At 43.1% G+C, this 21,927-nt stretch overlaps 1 protein-coding gene across 1 annotated transcript in view; it reads right to left on the bottom strand.

Moving 5' to 3' along the window:
• The window catches only part of fibcd1b (fibrinogen C domain containing 1b), a gene marked incomplete at both ends in the record, with an annotated part of 86,713 nt that extends 65,452 nt beyond the window's left edge, over positions 1–21,261 (bottom strand). Inside the window, one exon of the mRNA XM_079179709.1 lies at positions 21,190–21,261. Within this exon, the coding sequence (XP_079035835.1) occupies positions 21,190–21,261 (72 nt within the window). The remainder of the gene's footprint in view (positions 1–21,189) is intronic.
• Positions 21,262–21,927: the final 666 nt, after the last annotated feature.

Genomic DNA, 21,927 nt, shown 5'->3' with positions numbered 1-21,927 from the left:
GCTGAAACCCGCGTTTAGAAACTACATCCAGAAACTCATTAAATACTGCATCATTGGCATACTGTTTAAGTAACTTTTCATTTTCATTATCAACAATCCTCAACTCTGTTATTCAAGAGCTACTTATTTGCTACTTATTGATAAGCAGTTAGCCCCTGATGTGCTTCTTATTTGATAATTATCAGATTTTCTGTACTTCATGAGAAAGTTTCTGTGAAACCATTCAGAAAAACAAAACAATGTTTGTCCAGCACACACCAACATCTAACTATTATATTGCCAATCAATATATAATACTCCAACATTGCAACTCAAGTTGTGTAGTTTTTGCCAAAGTAACTTATTAATGCATGCTCTACTAAGTAGAGTCTACTTTATAACCGTAATGGTTATGTCAAAGCAAGTGACTAATATATGCATCCGCAAAGTGTATTTCACAGATGATTCTGACTGCGAATCTCCGGACTTGGGAGTGTTTTCTTTCCCTTGAACCGGACTGTATTTCAGGTTATTATAGGTATTATAGGTTGTTATTTACCCATGATCACAATATTTTCCAAATCTTTTCCATTAAAAAAAGCAAAAGTTGCAGCAGATGTTTTTTTTCATTAAAAAGGACCACACCGTTTAGTCCACATATTTTCAGTCCCCCCCCCCCGCCCCGCCCCCCAACACCTTCCTAAAACAAAAAGGAATCGAGCGGCAAACAGAAGATTGTCGCATGGACTGCTGAATATGATGAGGGAGGTGTTTACCTTGCTAGAGCCTATATTCTATTCTGCAGACTACAGAGATTTGGGTCTGGATATTTTAGAGGACACTGCCGTAGTGGATGTGATGGCCGGCATAGCAGCTTTTACAGACTTTAAAAGGGACCCTGTACTGTAACTGATGGCTGATGACAGTGCTGGACACTTTTTTTCTGGATTACTTTGCCACTGGTACATAAATAATGGCTTTATATGGTACCAGGAGGGACACTGCTGTGATTTGGCTGCAATACTAAGTACCTTATATGAGGCAATATGATACATCAGACATTATAATGGCAGATAAAATCATTGGTTTATTTTACATGTTCTCTGTCCAAATTATATCCATACTTTCTTTTCAGTTGATTTCTGGCTAACGAGAGTGAATAACTGGGAAAGAGCTCTCCATGCTTTCATGAGGCTGTTTGTTTGTTTGTTTCTACATTCAGCGGATTTCTTCTTCTTTGCTTAGTGGCTGCATCTGCTCGGAGATATGCGTCTCAGAGGTGTAAACAAAATATTCTTTCAAGACACGTTATCAGGACTGGGCCAAAGAAAGCAAACACATCTAAACAAGCCAGTTGGAATAGAGAGTCAATTAAGACACCTGAATTGGAGAGAAATTTCTCCCAAGTTCTCCCACACAACTTCCCTTCTCTGTTCTCTACACGGGCTCCCTGTAAGAGCTTGTGTCCAGTTTAAGACTCTGGTGCTATAGCCTAGAGGGCAGTGAAAGGAACAGCTCCTTCCTATCTCCAGGCCATGGTCAAGCCCTACACCCCCGCCCGACCACTTCGCTCTGCTGCTTCGGGGCGACTGGTTTCCCCCGTCGCTCAGAGGTCCCTGCGGCCGATCGACCCGGTCACGGCTGTTTTCTGTCCTGGCCCCACGGTGGTGGAATGAACTCCCCACTGACGTCAGGACAGCGGAGTCGCTGCCCATCTTTCAGCGCAGGCTGAAAACTCACCTCTTCAAGAAATACTACCCTGAGCCTTCCACTCAGCACTTATTGTATTCATACTAGTTTGCTGCACTTATTGTGTTCGTATTAGTTTGTTTCTGCACTGTACGTGTGCTCTGGTTTATGCTCTTAGATGCATGTTTAAAAAAGGAGATGCACTTATGACTTCTGGTGACTAGTAGTTCTCTTGAATACCGATGTTGAATACTAAAGTAAAAAGCTAAAGTTAGGCTATGAACAAACTACACCATTTTTGCAATTGGGGCGAATATACAAAACAAGGCTGCTGTTTGGCGTGTTGACAATTCGTACTCTCACATGTTAGCAACCACCTTTTGAAGACACGTAAAAGTCCTGAGAGGGGTATTTTACTGACATATTTTATATTTTAGAAAAAAAAAACATTCAGAATACCCATTGACTTATAGAAGAATTGGAACACATTTTGGGGTTTTAGGACTCATTCCTGCAGCACTCTATACAGGAAGCTCCATTGGCTGAAACAGCGAAAGAAAAAATCATCACCATGGATCATGTTTTCATTATATCTACATTTGAATCTTCTGTGTGTAGACGTGTGCTTGAGTTCAACATGTATGTTGAAATTCCGAAAACACAATCAACTGCATCAGCTAAAACGGACGCATGCAAACACAGAGAAATGCTCTTCACCTTCGAAATAAGACAGCATGCCCGAGAAAGAAGAGGGAGGAGAGGCCCGCGGGAGACCGGGGCAAGATGACTTCAATCCTAAGAGACAAATCACCCGCTCTACCCTCCACTGCTTGTCCTTGGCGCTCGCACTGCAATCGGCCCCACACGGGGAGTGAGTCTGTCACCCACTGTCCCTGAGGCGCACGCACACACTGGAATGCAAAAACATATCACTGCAGCCGCTATTATAAAGCACACAATCACCGGGAGGTCAGAATGGCTGCTTGGTGAGCCTGAAGTGAAACGGCGAGATTGAACGAGGGCTTTCAATTCCGTATGGGCGTTAATGGCTTAAATTGTTACCTCTCTTCTCTCACGCACAGAGGATCCGAAAACTGCTCTTGCTTATGCTCCCTTATCCGCTTATTCATTTACTAAGAACCTAAACACATGTTTGGGCAGGACTCCAAACATGTAGGAGCTCAACCAGTCCAACATCTACACATTTTTAGTAACTGTTACAACTTTATGTTCATTATCTTTCATTGCCTTTTCCCCAGCTACTGGTCCTGCCATCCACAGTAATCTGAAAACAGAGGATCTCTGATTTTCTTATCACTTTTTGTGGAGTTTTTTTTTCTTCCGTCTTCATAGAGAGCTTCGGCTTGAACTGCTGTTTCAGTGGGCTTGTATGGCTCATTGAGACAGTGAATGGGAGATACTAATAAAGTTGACTTCTGTTGACTTGATGCAGGCTAAGTAAGGAGGACGACTGCAGGAAACACCATGTGACCACCACATACACAAATGTGTTCTAATGGGGGTGAATGAATGCGAAAGCAGCATTTCTGTGACAGTAAAAAGACATTATTATTGCACTGCGAGGGTCCTTAGCAACAGAATGGCCACCTTGCTAATACTGCTCCAAACACACGGACACAGAGGAATCTTCATTAAAAGCAACACACTCATTCCTACGGAAGAAAGCGGGGAGGTAATTATGCCGCTATTCGCTTTACCTTTGTCAGGAATAATCAAAATGATTCCCATCAAGGATGCCTCACATTTCAACTTCACAGGCTTGCATCACTCTCCACCTCCTTTCCAGTCCACACTTCAATTTCTCTTTTTGAAATTGCTGTCCACTTACAGTCTTGATTGCAGTTGCAAGCACAGTTAAGTGCACCGGCATAATCACGCATGCACGAGATCCACACGTAACCAGACGCGCTAACACACTCACACACCTTTATGAGCTGCACACGCATATACATGCCATTAAAAGACAAGACGGATCTCCGCTCCGCCCCAGCCTTGCTATTTTAATAGAGGTGGTGATAAGAAGGAAGACACTTCTTCAAACCGGCAGGTATCAAGAGCCTCCTCTCCCTAATGTATACATTTGCATACATCGCTATGTGACGACCGTACAGGCGCTCATAAATAATACATGCATGTTATGGATACTGGCGTCTACACTTCATGGTACAGCTACTTTGCAGAATGACTTATGGTAGTGGCTCAAGTAGCACAAAAGGCTGACCTTACACCGCGCGTGTGCCGTTTTCTATCTCTTGGTGTGTGTCTATGACCGTGTTCGTAGGTAGTTGATACCCTAAAACTTGACGGTTTGACCTTGGCAATGAGATCAGATATCGATGCTGATGGTGCGATCCAAGCGCGGTGTTTGCTCCTTTACTCACACGGGTCGTAGACATGCGTGTGTGTCCTTGGTACTTTATATATGAAAAAAAAAGTATTGGTGTGTGTGTGTGTGTGTGATGGTGTACGAGCGCATGTGTGTGGCACCGCGTGACTAAAGGATATGTTGGTTGAGTACCATCGGGTGGTAAGTGCTGCATGTTCGTTCTCTCCCCGAGGGGAGGTCGCGCCGCAGTGGATGTTGGTCTTCGTAGGTGATGGGTTTCTATGTGAAATCAACTTTCCCATGATGCACCCAAGTTACGGGATCACAAACAGACGAACAAAGCCGTTCCCTTGACATGTCAAGTGCAATAGCTCGCCTCTCTGGGCTTTCTATACTGAGGAAGATGGAGCATGAAATAGAAAATGAAGATGAATAAATGAAAACACAGACGTGTACTCGCTCCCGACCCGGCAGGTTAAGAATGCTCTTACATGGTCCTGTTCATGAAGGTTAATGGGAAGCCATTTTTTTCCCCTCAGGTCCTAAACCTGACTTTCTATCCTTAAAAGTGAATGAGAAAGCATTGTATCTGGCTAGGATCTAGCTAGCAGTTACAAAGGGTACCTAGCATGCCAACAGTGTGGTGCTACAACTTGTAGTGGAACTGCTCATAAATACAAAAGCAATTTTCTCAACAGGGCCTTCACCATAATGGAAGCATTCTACTATTTCTCTGCAAAATAACCCTACGTTCAATGAGTGCAGTGCGTACAGTAGAATGGGGGTATGAGCGCGTTGTGAAGGGGCCTCTTCATGCAGAGTGTGGGGGTTTGATCACTGCCTTTTCAAGAGGTAGTATCACCAACAGGGATATGTTCATACAATAGTGTAACTTGGATAGTAGATAGTTTCAGTCTCAGTGTGACTAACTGTTTATTTTGGAAATTGTTAATATAGAAGACATTTCATATTTTGATGCTGTGGCAGCGTTGTTTTTCTGAAACGTGCTAATAAAGCCACATTGAATGGAGATGAACTCTTACTGACTGCCAGATAACCATTATCATGGTATAGTCATGCCCCAGTAATTGGCGGAAACAAATAACGTCAAATTCCATCAGAAAGGTAATTATAAGCCTCCTTTGTTTGAGTGTGAAGCACCAGGCGGATACATATAGAATGTATTTCCTATTCTATTCTTTTCATAAAATCTAACAAACTGATACTGAACTGTTAATAATACATATAATCAATATTTAAAAATGTAACAAAGCTTTTCACAATTTAAGTGAAGGTACCATCCAAATTGTGTCCTGTGGTTCATTCGACTTTTTTTTTTTTGTGGCAGTAGTTTAGAAATTGGAGGGTAATTTAATGAGTTCTGGTGGCAAAAATCTTCAGTTTGTTCAGATGCAGGTAAGCTTTGCATTTCCTCAACATCGGTTAACGCAACAATGTAATCTAATGCGGTCGCATTATCCAGAAATGTAGCAGCCATTTAACACTTCGTACAGCACAATTTGAACCTTGCATGCGGCGTCACACTTTGCTTTAACATTACTGTCGAATGAAGAAAAGAACTGTGACTGTGCTTTGGTGAAATACAAGAGGCGTGTAGGAGAGAGATGTAAAACGGAGGTTTATTCTGAAAAGCTAAAATCTTAAATCAACAGTCTTAATCCTCGGGACTCGGGGAGCTGGCAAATATGAGAAGCGGTGGCTTGTTCTCTGGCTGTTTGTAAAAGGAACTGCCACGACTGTCTTTTTTTTCTTTTTAAATTCATGAACGCAGGAAGGCAATGTCAAAGAAACTGTGATCCAAATGAACACTGAAGAAGGCAACAACCAAATCAAAGTGGAGTGACTGCAAAAAATAGACCAGGTGAGTGTGGTTAGCTGGTGCTAAACATCAGTCACACTCTGGAAGTAACAGACAAGCTATTCACTACGTTCACCCAACTGGAACTATAACACACATCACGTCTAATGTCTGGTTTTCACAACAACTTTGCCACAGTATGGAGGTTCATAAGTGAGGGGGTAAACATAAGCATGTGTCCTCTCATGTTTCTGTGTTCGAACAACAGCATCCGACGAGCAGCCCAGCAGAGCGAGTCTTAGAGATTACGCAGTAATAGATTCAAGATGGTGACAGTTTTGATTTGTGTGGACTCGCACAGTTGCAAATTGGAAATCAATGTGCTATCAAACTTTTCAGAGCGACAAAACTGGATTCCTTTCATTCGGACTAATCGGCACATTTCCCCCAAAACGCATGCAAATCCGGACCGTAAGCCAATTCCGCACGAGTCGCAAAGCAACAGTGAAGCGATGGTGGCAAACATGTTTATATGGTAAGCCCGTTCTGTGGAATGTGGAAACTTTAAAACGAAGACACGCAGGAACTTAATTAATGCAGTCCCTCTCTGGAGTTACGCGATTAAACCACTTCATTAGTGTCTGGAGAGACAACAGACATGAGATGAGAAAGGCAGAGCTTGGGGGAGAGAGGAATGGGGAGGCAGAGAAAGAGCAAGAGCCTGCTTTGTTAGTGTTCGAAAGAGAGACACTTTCAAGGCAATAATTATGACGCCGAAAGAATGTAATTATTTTTCCCAGAATGCCAGAGGCCTCCTAATAGTGATAGGTGACAATCTAATAGACCGTAGATGAAAGTAGCGCATGGGTCTTAATTGGTGTTTAAACATAGCTTGTCTGAACACATCCCGGCTCTCTCCTAAATGTGCCTCTTCCCTGTGATCCTGCCTGGCATGATGTGACAAATTTGATCAGAGGAAAGCCACGTCACCGCGCAGCTCACACAATCTGACAGCTTGCAGCGATAAGCCCGAGGTATCGCGAGTCTTTTAAAACGGTCACGTTTTCGCACTTCCGCGGGGATCCTCAAGCCGCTTCATAGCAAATCCACAATTAGAGGCAGAGAGCTAATCTGAATAGAGATCGCCACGGGTGACTAGAGGATTTGTTTTTGTGTTGCAGATTGCGACGTGTGCCTAACACCATGAGAATGAGTGCAAAGTGAGAAAGCAGTAGATGGAAAGAATCGCAGCTGTTTTATTCGACATTATTCGAGTGAATGACTTTTTTTCCAAATCTATCAACAGTGATTTTGAAAGACGCTTTTGGGCATTTCTCCTTTACAAGATGGTAAATAGTGAAGAGAGGTATCTCACTCCAAATGACTTTTCTCACATGGGCAAAAGTGACACAATAAATTATCCACTATAATGGCTAAACCAATTTGCACCTTGTTGCTGCTTTTCCCAGGCTACTAGTGTGAACACGGCTTTGTGGGAAATGAAACATTCTCTGTATAACTCCTGAGGGAGAGCTGCAGTGATGAGTTAAAACGTCTGGACTCCTAATGGAAGGCTTGGTCGTGAGAACAAAACACAAAAGGGTTTTTAAAAAAAAAAATGTGTTTTTTTTGCCGAGCCTCTGTCAGCTCTCATTTGCTCACTCTCCTCACACAGTCAATTCCCTTTTCTCGCTACTCAGCCGAAACGTCGATTCAAGAAGCTTAGCATTCTGATTGAAATCATAAATCCATTTTATTCATTTCCAGATTTTCATTTTGTCAGATCTGTTATAGAAGAAAGGGCTATTGAAAGCTCAAAACACACAGTATGCAGTGACATTTAGAGGAAGTCACTGCAACAAAGCGATGTAGCAGCTGGTAGCATCAGATCTATTGAGAACTTCTTGAAAGCGGAGAGCAGGTTGTGTGTCTGTCGCTCATGTGACGGAACTTCTTTTTTTCTAATAAACCGTGTAGTCGGGTTACGTTCGCCGCCCTCCCCAATACTCCGGATCAGGGTCGCGGATCAGCGTTTGACCCGTGACCCAGATCACAGCCAACTTCTAATTGTGACAAGGCACATATGGCAGATAATTATTCTGAATAATCTGTTGCCATGGCTATGGCTGACCCTGATGGCCGGTGATGCGCCCTCTTCATGTCCAGCTCTGTGGTTGGAGGCAGTTTGTCCTCTTAAAGTGCTGGGGATTAGAGATGTACATTATCACTTTAATCTCCTCTTTAACCCCTTCGACGAGGCTCTCTCTGCGGGGGTCGCGGCCCCTCGGCTGAGCTGCACATGACCACAGAGAGACGTATGTTGCACTGCTTGTGTATTTCACCAAAGCTTAATATAAATAAGATTTCATTCTCTCTGTGGCGCGGTCCTATCTCAGTAATCCACTTCAATCCTCATCTCCATCAGCTTCAGTGTTTCTTAGTGTATGCCAATGATATAAATACACCCAGCTACTATTGAGCTCTTATTTACTCCGGCTCCCCCTCCGACAGTCATCTTCTCCAAAATGGATAAACAAGCCTTTCACTCTTGAGATATATAAAATAGAAAACAAAATTTACTGTTGAGGCATCCCTCCTGATATCCCCTCTGAGCTGCGTGAGCATGAAATACGAAATTGCTCCGAGTCATAATTGAGTGGCAACGGCAAGATAATTTGTTTTGAGTTTAAAAAAAATGAAAGATTGAAAGTGACTCAAATAAATAACAACAGTCAAAAAGCCATTACAAAATGCATTAGGTACAAATGAACACTTTAATATTTAGTTCAGAAAAGAGCAGACATTTTTTAAAAGATGCCACATTCCAATAGTGCAACCCATGAATAGCAGCCAAACAAATGGATTATGACACAAAGGTGACTCACACACTTTATAAAACAAATGTTGGCAGACGTATGAGCGGAGTGGTATAAAGTGCTTCAACTGCCTCACAAGAAATACTGCGCCTGGCCAGTTTTTTCAGAGTGGGGCAATCAGGCGGCAACGTTCAGGTGTGGATAGTGAAGCCAATACAGAAGTGCCTTTAATAACTTGCATTCATTGTTATGGCCAGCAGGGGGCGACTCCTCTGGTCTAAAGTAGAAGTCCAATAGTGTAAAAGTCGATGAGAACATTACCTTACTTGATGTATTGCCTTAGCAAACGCAAATGTGTGGTCTCAATTGCTAGTTTCCTCAATACAGCATGATGTTCATTTTCTCAATTATGCTCTTATTTAGAGTACAAAGACAAACAAACTGGGTATTTTCCACTACTTGTGAGCATAACCGCACCATCTACTCTTCCATCTGTCCAGCTCAGCTGTCCTTGTCCCTAGCTGTTATTTATATTTATTTGTAGGTGCATTGTGAGAGATGCCAAAAAAAGTCAAACTCCTTGTATGTGCATGCATATTTATAAACAAGGTTGAATCTAATTCTGAAGATGGCGACGGCCTAAATGCAAAAACTTAAAACTTAAAATAGCGGTCATGTTGCTAACCCTAGATTTGCTATCTGCCTGACATCCAATCCTAACTTTAACCGTTCAAGGTCAATACCTGACGTCAACTGTCTTGCGAGAGTTTCGCAAATTCAGGTTCACCATCCTTTGTGTGTCTCTTTCGTGTTTATTGAGGTTGTAAGTCTGCAGTCGTTTGGTGCTGTAGTCGGTGTCTGGCGACGGAATAGCATGTCTGTCCAGAGCTCTTAGTGTAGGGCGATATTGTATGACGTAACACGTTAGTCCTATAATATAGTCGGTTGCCTTAAACCTGTGTGCTCTACTATACTGGACCAAATCTCTAGTAGTGACACAAGATGAGAAAGCTTCAATGCGAGATATATGGAGAAAGTTGTCGTTCTGCTTGTCAGGTGAGTTTACTGATAGCGTCTAATGGGAATCCAAGCCACCGCCATCTCTGTGACCTCTGACCCCACCCGCTGCAGGGCTGACAGCAGCTGTCACGCTCCACATACTGGAAAATCACAGCACACAGCAAACACATCGCAGCCATCTAAACTAAAAAAAAAATAAAACACATCATCATCGTTTTCTCTAGCCGGGCTGGCAGATGACAGCGATGACCCTGAGGTGAAGAATGTCAGCCTATCAAAACAAAGGTCAGCAGACCATGATCCCTCCTCTTTCATCGCTCCTCCCCCTCACCTCTCGTCCCAAAACCTGCCATCGTCCCCTCATCCTTCTCCCCTACATCCACTCCCCTTGACCAGCCTGCCCCAAAGTGCTAAAGAGTTTCTCTCTTCATCTTCAACACATTTGCAATAAATCAATGGGAGCTGAGGGGCTGTAGAAATACTGAGAGCCTGATTGATTTCTTATGTTAGCACATTACAGAAGCCTGTGAGGAGCCTGCCAGATTCCATTGCCCAAGTGAGAGAGGCTAAGAGAGAGAGAGAGAGAGAGAGAGAGGAGCATAACTTTAACATGCAGACACTGTATAAAAGCTGAGGAACCGTTTTCAAGATTTGTAGGCAATTATACTGTTTCTGTGTCGTCACAAATTTAATGTTTTACAAAAAAAAAAGCCAATCTGAGGCCGCTCAGTTTTAGTTTTTAACTTTTCTCTCCAAGTTTCTCGACGCTCGACTTCTCACAAAAATCTACGGACATCACATCCTCTAAATAAGTTCTCACACTCTCTGTAGTCCATCACCATCTCTTGCAGACTGTATCTATTAGTCATTGCATCTGTAAGGGAGATTTGACTAAAGGTGGCAGACAAATGGCTGAGGCTGTGCTCCGCCGACAGCCTCCACAGTAGAAGGGCTTTTTACAATACCAGACTGACTTGCAAGTACAAGTATTGGATTATCTGACCAACGTAGCGAGACAATTGACATTCGAGATTTCTGATGGAAAGTGAAGATGAAAGCGAGGTAGTTTATCGTAGAAAGAAAAAGGGTTATGTGCTATATTCTAACTGTTGCTCCCAGTGTGCCTCCACAAAGATTTTACATAAATTCTCATCAACTGAAAAAATATTCCAAAAACACAAGGAGGCACAGATGGGGCAAAAATAATGACTCTGGTTGTAACAGCATGAGTGAATACTGAATGGGAGCTCCTATTGACATGGCATGCCACGATTTAATAATCTCCCCATGATTGAGGTGAAACTTCATATATGATGACAGATGAGCCAAGATTGAACAAAACTTGTACATTTCTAGACATCTTCAAATCTAATCTGATACCTCAATGTTTTGAACACATTCGTCCCAAAGTATATATATATATATATATATATGATGAACAGGAAATACTGGAACTAGTCGGGCTTTTCATTCCTTTTGATAAATGATACAGACACTACACTTGATCTTCTCGCCTTTGTCCTCCCCCTCATGATGCAGCACAGCTTTGGAGAACGAGGTAGTTGGACCGAATGCTTGGAATTGTCGACGACGAGATACCATTATTGGCCAATTTTTCTGAACTTCAAAAAGACTTTAGCTTCCGTTTTGGACCAGTTCTAATTGATTGGACCCCACTGTATTGCACAGATCCAATTGCAGCACTTGACTATACCACGGACAGAAAGCCAAGTGACTGAACACTGCAGTGCTTGGCCGATGCGTTGGCCAAGTCCTCGAGTGGAATAACACAAACAACTGCAGCGCAATACAACGAGAGAACTAAGGCTTTAACAAACGCTATAGAGTTTAATAAGCAACCCCCCTGACACGTTCTCAACAAAACATTAACATTAAAAGCCTGATAACTGTTGACACTGTCTGGGGTATTAGATTGAATGGTAATGCATAAGTGGTCATTATGACTACTGCCTGTGTTGTGTAATGATACTCTGTCACTCTCATAGTAAACAAAGTCATATCTGCTAAACAGCGGCATGTTGACATTGTCATTGTGAGCATGTCAGCGTGCTAACGTTAGCATTTAGCCTACTGGTATGCGCCTCACAGAGCCGCTAGAGTAGCTGCAGACTCTAACATATGACTTATCATTGTTCATCATGTCATCACATATGATATACAGTATGTATTGTGGAGATTGGTGAAAGAACTAGGTTCATCTGCAGTAAAGAGGTAATATATAGCCTATCTAGTTCAACTGTATGTTCCCCACATGACACGCTTTAAATATATACTGTACCATTTCACTGTGGTTGGCTTTTTCCTGTAGTGTACCACATTAAATGAAGAGTACGTCCGGGCATGTGTCTCAGGTGTCATGTGTCTGCTCAAACAGGGCCGTCTGCATGCGGAGGCGTTTGTCTCTCAGAGGAATGTGTCCCATTCTCTGTGCTGCCAAGTTCCACAACATCAGCAGAAACTACTGGTCTGCAGTACTCCACATTTCCATATCCAATCTCATTCACACTTAGGTATTGCCGAGAGGTGCAGAATTGCACCAGAGGAAACAAGGCGAACCAAATGTTGTAAATATGAGCTTGTCTACTGCCGCCACAGCAGGGGGGTCGGCAACTGCCCTGAAATGAGATGCAAGTTAAAAAGTGCAGAAAACATAATGTTTTCCTCTCCTGCTAATGAAAAACAAAAGGCAGATGGTGTGCGTCAGAGCCACTTCCAAAAGTTTGATGAGTCTGATTCTATTTTAAATGGCCAAAAAGAATAACATGTTTTGGTTTCTTTCAATGACATAATAAGCTATGTGAGTAAGAAAGGGCATTTATTTTTCAATATGAAACTATCTGCTGGATTTTTTTTGATTGATTTAACATTTGAATAATTGAAATGGAGGGTTTTGGGGGAAAGAACAAGCCATGGGAGTGAGTCCTACAATTTCTCATTTATTTAAATGTGCCACTTTCCCCTAGCACATCTGAATAATGGCACACAGTCTGCCAGATTGAATTTTTGATGATGAATAAATAATGGATGTTGGTGGGTGAGTCAGTTAATATTTTAGCCATGAGTTTGTCATAACTGTTTAATAGGATAGCTGCAATAAATACATCTCTGTGTCTCTTTGTGCCTCCCTCTATCTGTGTAGTTCTGTATATTTTTTTGGCATCATTCAATTTTTTATCTCTCTCCTAAAACTATATTTACTTCAAATGCCTCTCGTATCAGGCTCCTAACCCCTTTCATGAAGTTCTCCTCTCACTCCGTTTATCGCTAATTTAAAATAAAATCATATTTATGTTTCAGTTAAGTGAACAAACTGTATCTTTCGGTGGGAACTGTTTTGCTGGACACGGATGACAGTGAAGATATGTTGACCACAAATGTCTTTTGGTGTGAAGGGCTGGGCAACGTGGGCAAAATAGTCTATCCTGATATAGCTCATTTCATAATAACGATATATATTATATATGAAATAATAAGCCTTTTTTTGTAAAAGTACTAGTAAGAATTTTCTCTGCTTGAGTTAATGAATATAGGCTTCACCTATATCATTTTTAAACAACGGGGACAGCAAATGTGACACCAAGGCTCATAATTTATACATGCACATCTCGGTCTGAATGAACTGCAAGCAAAGCCTGACCTCACTGATTAATACTTGGTTATGATTTAATTTTGGTTGAAGAGCTCATCAACACATTTGATATTTGGCTTGTTAAAAGCAAAGCACTGCCCCTGAAGATAAAAATATGCATATGTGATAGCGATGCAGCCTTTGAGGTTTTTCTGGCAATGGGTAACGAGGCAATCGTTCTTTGGTTTTTTTGCATCCTAAGAGCAAGGAAACGACTTAATAGGAGCAACAAGGATTTCTCAGCCTTCATCCTTCTAGTCAATTAATGCTTGCGACACTTGATGGTGCCTGGCCCGTAATGATGCTATTATGTTGCAACGTTAACTGAAGCAAGTCATTAGCAGGTAAATATATGAAGTCAGTATGCTAAGGAAATGACTCTATTTGGCTCAGAGGAGAACCAATCATGGGATTTTTGAGAGGCTACACCAAGTATGAGAGGCTAAGAGAGCAACCCAGCTCAAATTAAGGGCACGTCGGCATCTTAACGCCGCGATAAAAAGGTCTCCTGTATGCCAGCAGTGAAGACGGATGTCACACTATGGCATCACTATCTCAACAATCAAGCTCTGCCAAGCCGCCAGGCATTCCATCAGTTTCCAGAGTTAAAACGGCGCTCCCGTCCTCGTCCCTCTCTCCTGTAATATTCTTCTGCTCCAGATGCGGTGGCCGAGAGTAGATTGATTGCTTGATTAAACTTCTCCATTCATCATAAATTATTCACTGGATTTTCAGAGACTAATTAATTCCCTTATTATTTACTGTTCCGTCTGCGTTCCTCGTCAGAGACGTTACCCGTCGCACGAGGGGAACTGCGCTCAAGTGCGTGCGTTGTCTTGCCGTGCGTGTGCGCTCTCACGCATGGCCGCTGATTAATGACGAGCCGAGGGAACGGAAAGACAAAAAGGCCATTATGTTGTGGCAAGTGTGATCCCTTAAAAGCTGGCCTCTAATCTCAAATCTCTATTTGATCAAGACGCAAGCGTCACATGTGCACAGCTCTTTAACTCTTTAACTCTTCGATTGAGAGCGGCGGGAGGAAATTGGACACTTCTCACTGCAAAATATGGAGATAGAGCCATCTGTCAGTGGAATGGGCCTGGCTCGTTGTCCATCAAGACGGCTGAACTCTGGAACACGTGCGCGCACACTGCTTCTCTCTCATCCCTCACTCCACCACCTGATTCCCAACCCACTCTTTTCCCCACCACCTGCATGCCTCTCGCTGGTGATTTCCAATGCATTTTTAATGATGATTTAGCGGGAAAGTGAATGATAAATTTCAGAATGGCGATATTACGGTCTTCCAGAGTAAAAATAATGGGGTGAATGTACACATTTATCTTTTCTTTGAAGTGTATTTTGTTTCTCCCCACTTTAATGACCCTCCTTGGCACACACACACACAAACATGCACGAGGGGCCAAATCCTGCAGATGGAAATCTAATGCCTCCGCCTGCCTCGTCTCCCTCTCTGCCTCACTCTCTCTCACACTTTTAGCTCCTCTGCTGTGAAACCCTGCCCAACAGGTCAGCCTGCTGACACATCTGTCAATACATACTCTGGGAGGTAGAGTATAACCTTGCCCTGCGGTACCGTCCTAATGTTTCCTACTCAGCATTGCTTTCTTCGCATCCCTTCAAAGGCACAAAGACAAAGAAAGAATCCAACGGCGACCGTGAACGATACACGCTCGCCCACACGCATGCGTCGACATGCGAGTACACGCGTGCATACCCACACTCAGAGGGTGTGTGGTGCATTAAATCAACACAATTACCAAAAATCACGAATGAATTAGGTACAATTACGGTCTATTGCAGCTGTTGTGTTGGATGCGGGTGAGCCCATGGTGATGCTTTGGGGCTTCCGTGATAAGCCTTGTAACTGATCCAAGAGCCGACTGGAAAAAGTCTCTCTTTCCTCCAACAGCACCGTGTGGTACATCTGATAACAACCCTTTGTTGTAGGTATGTGGGATTTTGAGCAGCTGGAATATATCTGCGTCATCTTTGCAAAGGTACATGTGCCCCCAGCTAGCCTGCTGCCTGCTCAACGCTGATCTGGGACCTACTGTGATTCATGCTTACCAAGCCTCCCGTGTCCTTTCATCTCTGCTCTGGGTTACTCTTTTGTTTCTCTACTTATTTTTATTCTCCTGCTTTCATCGACTCCCGTTTTCATTCGTGTTCCTGTCCTTCCTTGCCTCGCCCTATTTTTCTCTCTCAAGGCCTCCTGGCCACCTTGCAGCACCAGAAATCTGATATTAAAATGTCCTGTGCCCCTTTGCGTCAGCAAGATATATGGAAAGGGAGAAAATGAGGAAAAAGAGACATGGAGGAGCGTGAGGGTCAGATAACAAAAGGCGGATGGAGGAAGAGCGAAGCCAAGAGTGCGCATGGGACAGCTGCCGTCATTTGTAACCTTCACACCGGTAAAGCCCCTGGTTTCACAGGGCTACTGTACACGCACGTTACCCAAAATGGCTCCATCTGTCTGCAGCAGAAAACTAAACAAGTGAGCACGCTGCTCCATTAAAGGCACTAAATCCCTCCCTATGCAAAAAGCACTCTTCACTTACATAACGGCTCGTAATGGCTCGTTACAGCTTTGATCCACCAACACACACACTCCTCTCACACATTCATACCATCGTTCTAACAATAGGCCTATACTCCTGCGAGCCACTTAGGCTTTGATACCACAATCCAGCAATGGGCTTCAACTATATAGATGTGTCCAAAGCTAAAAGGAAGATAATGTTGCAATGATGAAAAAATTATCAAAAGAATAGAGGCGATTAGAAAAAGAATCTGTGTGTGTGAGGAGAACATGCCCACCGGAAGATGAAAAAACACACTGCAGCATGGAGGCTTTGGAATTCGTTTTCGTACATGCCAATAGAAAGGCAGTGTTGTTATAAAGAGCAGTACCAAACTGAAATCAATGAAACCGGGGGATTGTTTTTTTTTTTCTTTTTAAATTGAATAACTCCCTTTCTTCCCTCCCCCATACTCTTGTTTCAAAAGGAACAATGGATTGATGCAAGGACGCGATCACATAAGCACGGCATGCACAGACTCACACAAATGTATCAAACTGTCTTTTTTTATATTCCGCGCAGCTGTTAAACACATACTGTACACACAGACTGACATGACCTAATTTGATCAATCTCTCCTCTGAGAAAGTTAACTTCTTTCAACAGCAATCTACTGAATGTACAGCTGGATGCGCAAATGAAACAATATACGCACACGCATAGGCAAACACAAATCCTGGCAATGCTGTCAAACAGTCACATCACACTACAAGACATTTATTTTTTTTCGTGAGGAGTTTCCATCTGTACAGGCGAAGGCGCGCGCCTGCAAAGTGACAGTGAGAGAGACACACAGTACAAAGAGTTAAAATGCCCCAATTTTCACATGCTGAACTTGTCTGAGTGCAGGATTTGTACACATAAATGCATCTTCCAGCCGTGTGTTCTGGTAAGTGATCTGACAAATGGATGGGGAACTTTGGGGGCTTGAAAACTTTTGCTGGCTGGTGTTTCCTCGAGGCCACCCTGAGCAGGGGAGGATGAGACAGAAGCTGAGGTTGTTAGAGTTGCACTGCTACCATAGAAGGACCCCCCCCCCCCCACAGGGAAATCAGAAGCCCACTGAAGCAGGGAAGTCTCTCCGCTTTGCTCTGCTTCAGTCCACACTGCCTCCTATACCTCCAGCCAGCTCAGCAGGTTCATTAGTTTCAACAAGGATACCCACAAAAACCAGCCAGCGCATCATCGGGCACATACAGCACAAAGCTACAGTCTTCAGCCCTTTACTTGCTGTGAGAACATGTAATGTGAGTGGAACAAGTCTACTCTTCACATGTATCTGCTTCTAAATACAGCATTATGAGTAGGGCTGAGAACCACAATTTGAAAGGTGGAAATTTTCAAATTGCAAGAGCTCCCGTTATTCAGAATTTACATAACAGTCCCTTCTGTGTAAAAAAAAATCAGGACCTCCAGGATGCAGACCAGTTGTCTTCAGTCTGTGACGCCAACGCTAACTTGCAGAGCGCAGTGCTGATGTCTTCAGTCTGATTTCTCATATTATCATAAGTGGCAAACTATGCAGCTGTGACCAACAAATATAAAGTCACTTTGAACATCATGGCAGTAGATTTGAATTACTATTTAGCAATCTCAAATATATCAACTATACCACATTAAATATGAAGTAATCAAAGCAAGACAAATTTGTCATTTCTTTCTATGGAAAAATATGCAGGTTTACTTCTCTGACTGGTTAAGAGAATAAAACATCCTCAACATCAAACGACTGCATTACTGTTTGTGAATCTATTAATGTAGAAACAATATAAGTTTGTGATCTTGCTTAGTGCAATTAGATAAGTTTCCATACATTGTTCAGGCCTATTTACAAGATAGAAAGATGTTTGCATGAAGGACGGTCCTGCCCTCTCGGTTCTGCCTGATGTGCCACAGTTACCATGTATGGGAGCCTTAAGGAGTATTAAAGTGAGTTAGTGATACATCCTGGCAGACAAGTGTGTGTGTGTGTGTGTGTGTGTGTGTGCGAGTGTCATGGCTGTCATGCAAGGCTGATATAATATCTGAGCTGGGTCTCTGCCGAGTGTGTTTTTGATAGATGTGAGCCTGCAGTGGGTGAGCTGTCAAGGCAAACCTTACACCTTTTTTACAGCTATGTGTCGGATGCGTTGGAGATACATAAACATCCTAACAGTTTGGTGATTTGCTAACTTATTGATGTGGTGGTTTTGATCCGTTTGTGTTTCCTCATGGCACAAAAGTGGAGCTTGGGCTATAAAAATCCAACATATCGTCTGTAAAATATATACCTCTTTAGTGCAGTGCGTGCATGTGTGTGCGTGTGCATGTGCATGTATCTCAATGCGTGAGTTGGCAAGGCACAGCTGTACTATGGTATATGGTATTCTGCTCATATAAAAACAGTTCTTTCAGTGCTTTGGACAGTTTGGAGCTCTCAAAGTGCTATTGATTGCCTACAATCCAACTAGGCAACCCCATTGGGCTTCATTGAAGTCTCAGCTATACTGTGTGTGTGTGTGTGTGTGTGTGTGTGTGTGTGTGTGTGTGTGTGTGTGTGTGTGTGTGTGTGCATACATGAGCCATGTGTATAGCTAGGCTGTGTGCATGTGCACATGTCACTTAAGATCTTATATTGAGATAAAAGAAGAGTTGCTCAAACTTAGCTCATGTGTGATCTAATAATGATGTCATGGAAACAGATGTATAGCAAACGGCCCTATAAGAAATCTAGCTTGCGTTCCCTCACAAAAAAATAAATAATCAATATTGGTGTTTTTACGGCACAATATTGCATCCTTTGTTGTTTGTGTTTCTTGTGTGGAATGTAATTTTATTTTTTCAGAGCAATCTTGGAATAAATAAGCTGCATGTATCAAACACTTTTATGAGAAAAAATGTTCTCGTCCTTCATTTGGAAAGATTGGAAAGCAGCAACCATAACTTATCACAGCTTTCTTTGCATTTCATTAGAAAAAAAAAAGTTATACGGTAGTGTCACTGGTGCATCCACTCATTATAAGTCCTGGTAGCCATTTTGTTTCTTTCAAGTGTCTGGTTTTCTTAGACACAAGTTAAGTGCATATCTGACAACGTAGCCTCGGTCACCGTTTCTTATTATCCAGTGAATTCGATTTCAAGGCTCTTAAGTAGCACTCTAATCTCCATTTTACTCTAACTGGCCTCCATCTGTTGCAAAAGGGCACGGGTGACAGCACACCTACAGCAACAAATCAAATATGCAGAGTTACCACAATAATCCTTGACCACGTCTTGTAATATGAAAACAAACACCACAAGAGATCTCTATTACGTGATCCCTCCCCACTGGGTCTGACTGTGTCAAAGCACTAAGGCTGGAGATGAAGGTTTGGTGTTACTGCTTTAGATTACAGGGAGAGAGACAGGCTGACTCACGGAGAGGGAGAGGGCGAGTGTTTATGTGTGTCTGTGTGTGATAGCGAAATAACAAGTGCCGAAGATGGAGACCGATAGATGTAGGGAGGAGAGGGACAGATAGCAGCATTAGCCATCCCCATTTTGCACAACCTCTCATCTCATCCAACACTCCCCGATGCCGACTGATCCAGAGCGAGTGGGTTGTGGGACATGCTTTGCATTTTCATCCCCATCGGCTTACCATACAGCATATTAGCACTCCGTTTACTCGATCAGATTTGCTTTATTTGCTTCAAGAACACTGCAATTAACAGGTTAAAAATCACATGCGGTGACATTTTCCTTAGCACAGATATTTTCTTCTGCCAAGTTTACTGATCTGAGACAAAATATGTGGGTATTATAGGACACACAACCATCAAATGAAAACCCAGGGCAGGCATATTTGCTATTTGCATGACCTTTAAGTGGATATAAAGGAGGCAAGGCAGCTTATATGCAGCAAATTGTTGGTCATAGCCACTTAGTCATTGATCAGCTCCATCACAGAACGTAAAGGTTACATCAGCCAACTGTAATATAAACATTAACTACAGCCTTGTATTAGAGGATACTGATGGGACTGTACCTTAAAGAGAACTCAAACACAGGCCCAGTTTAGAGAGCCACCATGCAAATGACTCCGACGGATCTACCAGATCTACTGAGGCACATGACAGGAAGCAACATATTGTCTGACACCTGTCAAGCTTTGTAATTTACGAGACATGTACCACAAGAGGGTTTCCTTCCAAACTATAGCTTCTGAATGACACAATCCACATAATTATAATTGGTTTGAAGTCTAAGAACAACTGGGAGAAAATGAATTGTTTTTGAGTGAACTATTGTGCTGAAAGGGGTGAGGAAGCAAACTGTTCTTTTTTTTATATACAAGTATAAGATATTGGGCAATTCATATTCCCTGCAGCCACCTTTTTTCATAACAGGTCAATTCATTTGGACATTACATCAAACTAAGTTGCCCAGTTTTTTTTTAAGTGAAAGGTACTTATATGCCAAACATGGAATACTACTACTTCTCTTCTGTGTCAAATATTTTGCAATGGCACCCGAGGAAGTTTTTCTTATTTCTGTGATGCCACACAATAACTAATCCCATCCTCGCGAGGAGGTAAGAGGATAGGAAGGGTAAATCCTTCTGGGTTTCCAAAGGCGCCAGGCTTTCTCACTGCCCCGAAATCCGATCCCGGTTTCCTGGGGAGCCCTCTCCCTCATGGGCCGTCAATAGCCCTCTACTGACCTTGTGGAACATTGACTATTCCCCAAAGTGAGCTTGCCCGGCTGCAACGCACGTCGGCTCCTGTCTCAATTCATCCGAGTGGACTATTAGGATGGATGTCCGTGTGCCATATTTCAACACTCCAAACAGTACAAACACGATTTCCAGACATTCAGCTCAAGCACAGCCCAAGGCTTACATGGGAGGGACGATTTAAGAATATTTAGCAAAGACTGAGCCGAGATGCGCAAACAACTATCCGCCTGTTCACACACATCTCCTGCCGTGATTTCAGCATTATCCACTTCCACTCAGATCATCAGTCTGTATATCAAGTAGTCTACTAACACTCTGGAGCGTCGTGTCACGCTAAACGCAAGCAGCCACGGGGACCGTCTGTTCTGCGGCTTGGTTCAGACATTGTGACAGGAACAGAAGTGCCAGTGCCCGCCGGGAGTCGGGGTTATAGCTCGTGTGCAGCTACCGTCGCCACAGCGCACACAGATTCACCCGAGAGACACATTCTCAAAACTCGGCGTGGTGACACTGCGCCAAGCAGATGCACCACTCCTCGCGAACCCCACGGCGCAAAACTGAGTTAACATACCTGGTTTTTATGCCGAGTCCCATCTTCGAGTTCAGAAGAGCTGTTCATGATTCCCCATTGGTCATTTACCATACTACGGAGAATCTGCGCATCCGATCCGCCAGTTCCAGGCGACAGAGAATAAACCCGCTCTTTCGAAGTCTTTACCTGTGATTTAGCCTACTCCATGGAGGGGAAAATTGGCTCTTTAACGTTAAAAATGAAGGGAGGCACAACTACTTCTGTGGGCTCAGCAACCGCAAACACCGCACAAATTACGCACCAAAATCCCCCCCCCTCCTCGAGAGTCTCCCGATTATCTTGCCGTTATTCCAATTAAAAAGAATGAAGAGGAGTGTTGGCCGGGTCCAGGGTTTGTAACTTGACTAACAAACACCTCACAATTATGTTGGATTTAACAAAAACAAAAAATTAACCCCAAAAATGATCCAGAAAACAAGTCGCAGTCCTTTAACTCCATAAAAAGGAACCGACAAAATCTTCCTTGGACTGAGCTTGCAAAGTGCAGTCTGACCTCTCTGTCCATCCACTCCCGGTTCCTGGACACTTGGACACCCAGGTTTGTCCGGACTGTGACTAGTTATGACTGAACAGAAGTCTCCAAATACCGAGCCCGGGGGGGACGGATAGAGCGTCCTTTCTTTGCGCCAGGCTGATCTGGCTGGTATTTTACAGAGATGCCTTTGACAAGCCGGGTACGGGGGAGATTAGCGTGCTCGCTTGTGTGCCGCGCGGGGC

Source organism: Pholis gunnellus (assembly GCF_910591455.1).
Source record: "Pholis gunnellus genome assembly, chromosome: 18".
NCBI lineage: Eukaryota > Metazoa > Chordata > Actinopteri > Perciformes > Pholidae > Pholis > Pholis gunnellus.
The sequence above is the reverse complement of the archived record's forward strand: the minus strand, read 5'-3'. Positions and strand labels throughout refer to the sequence as shown.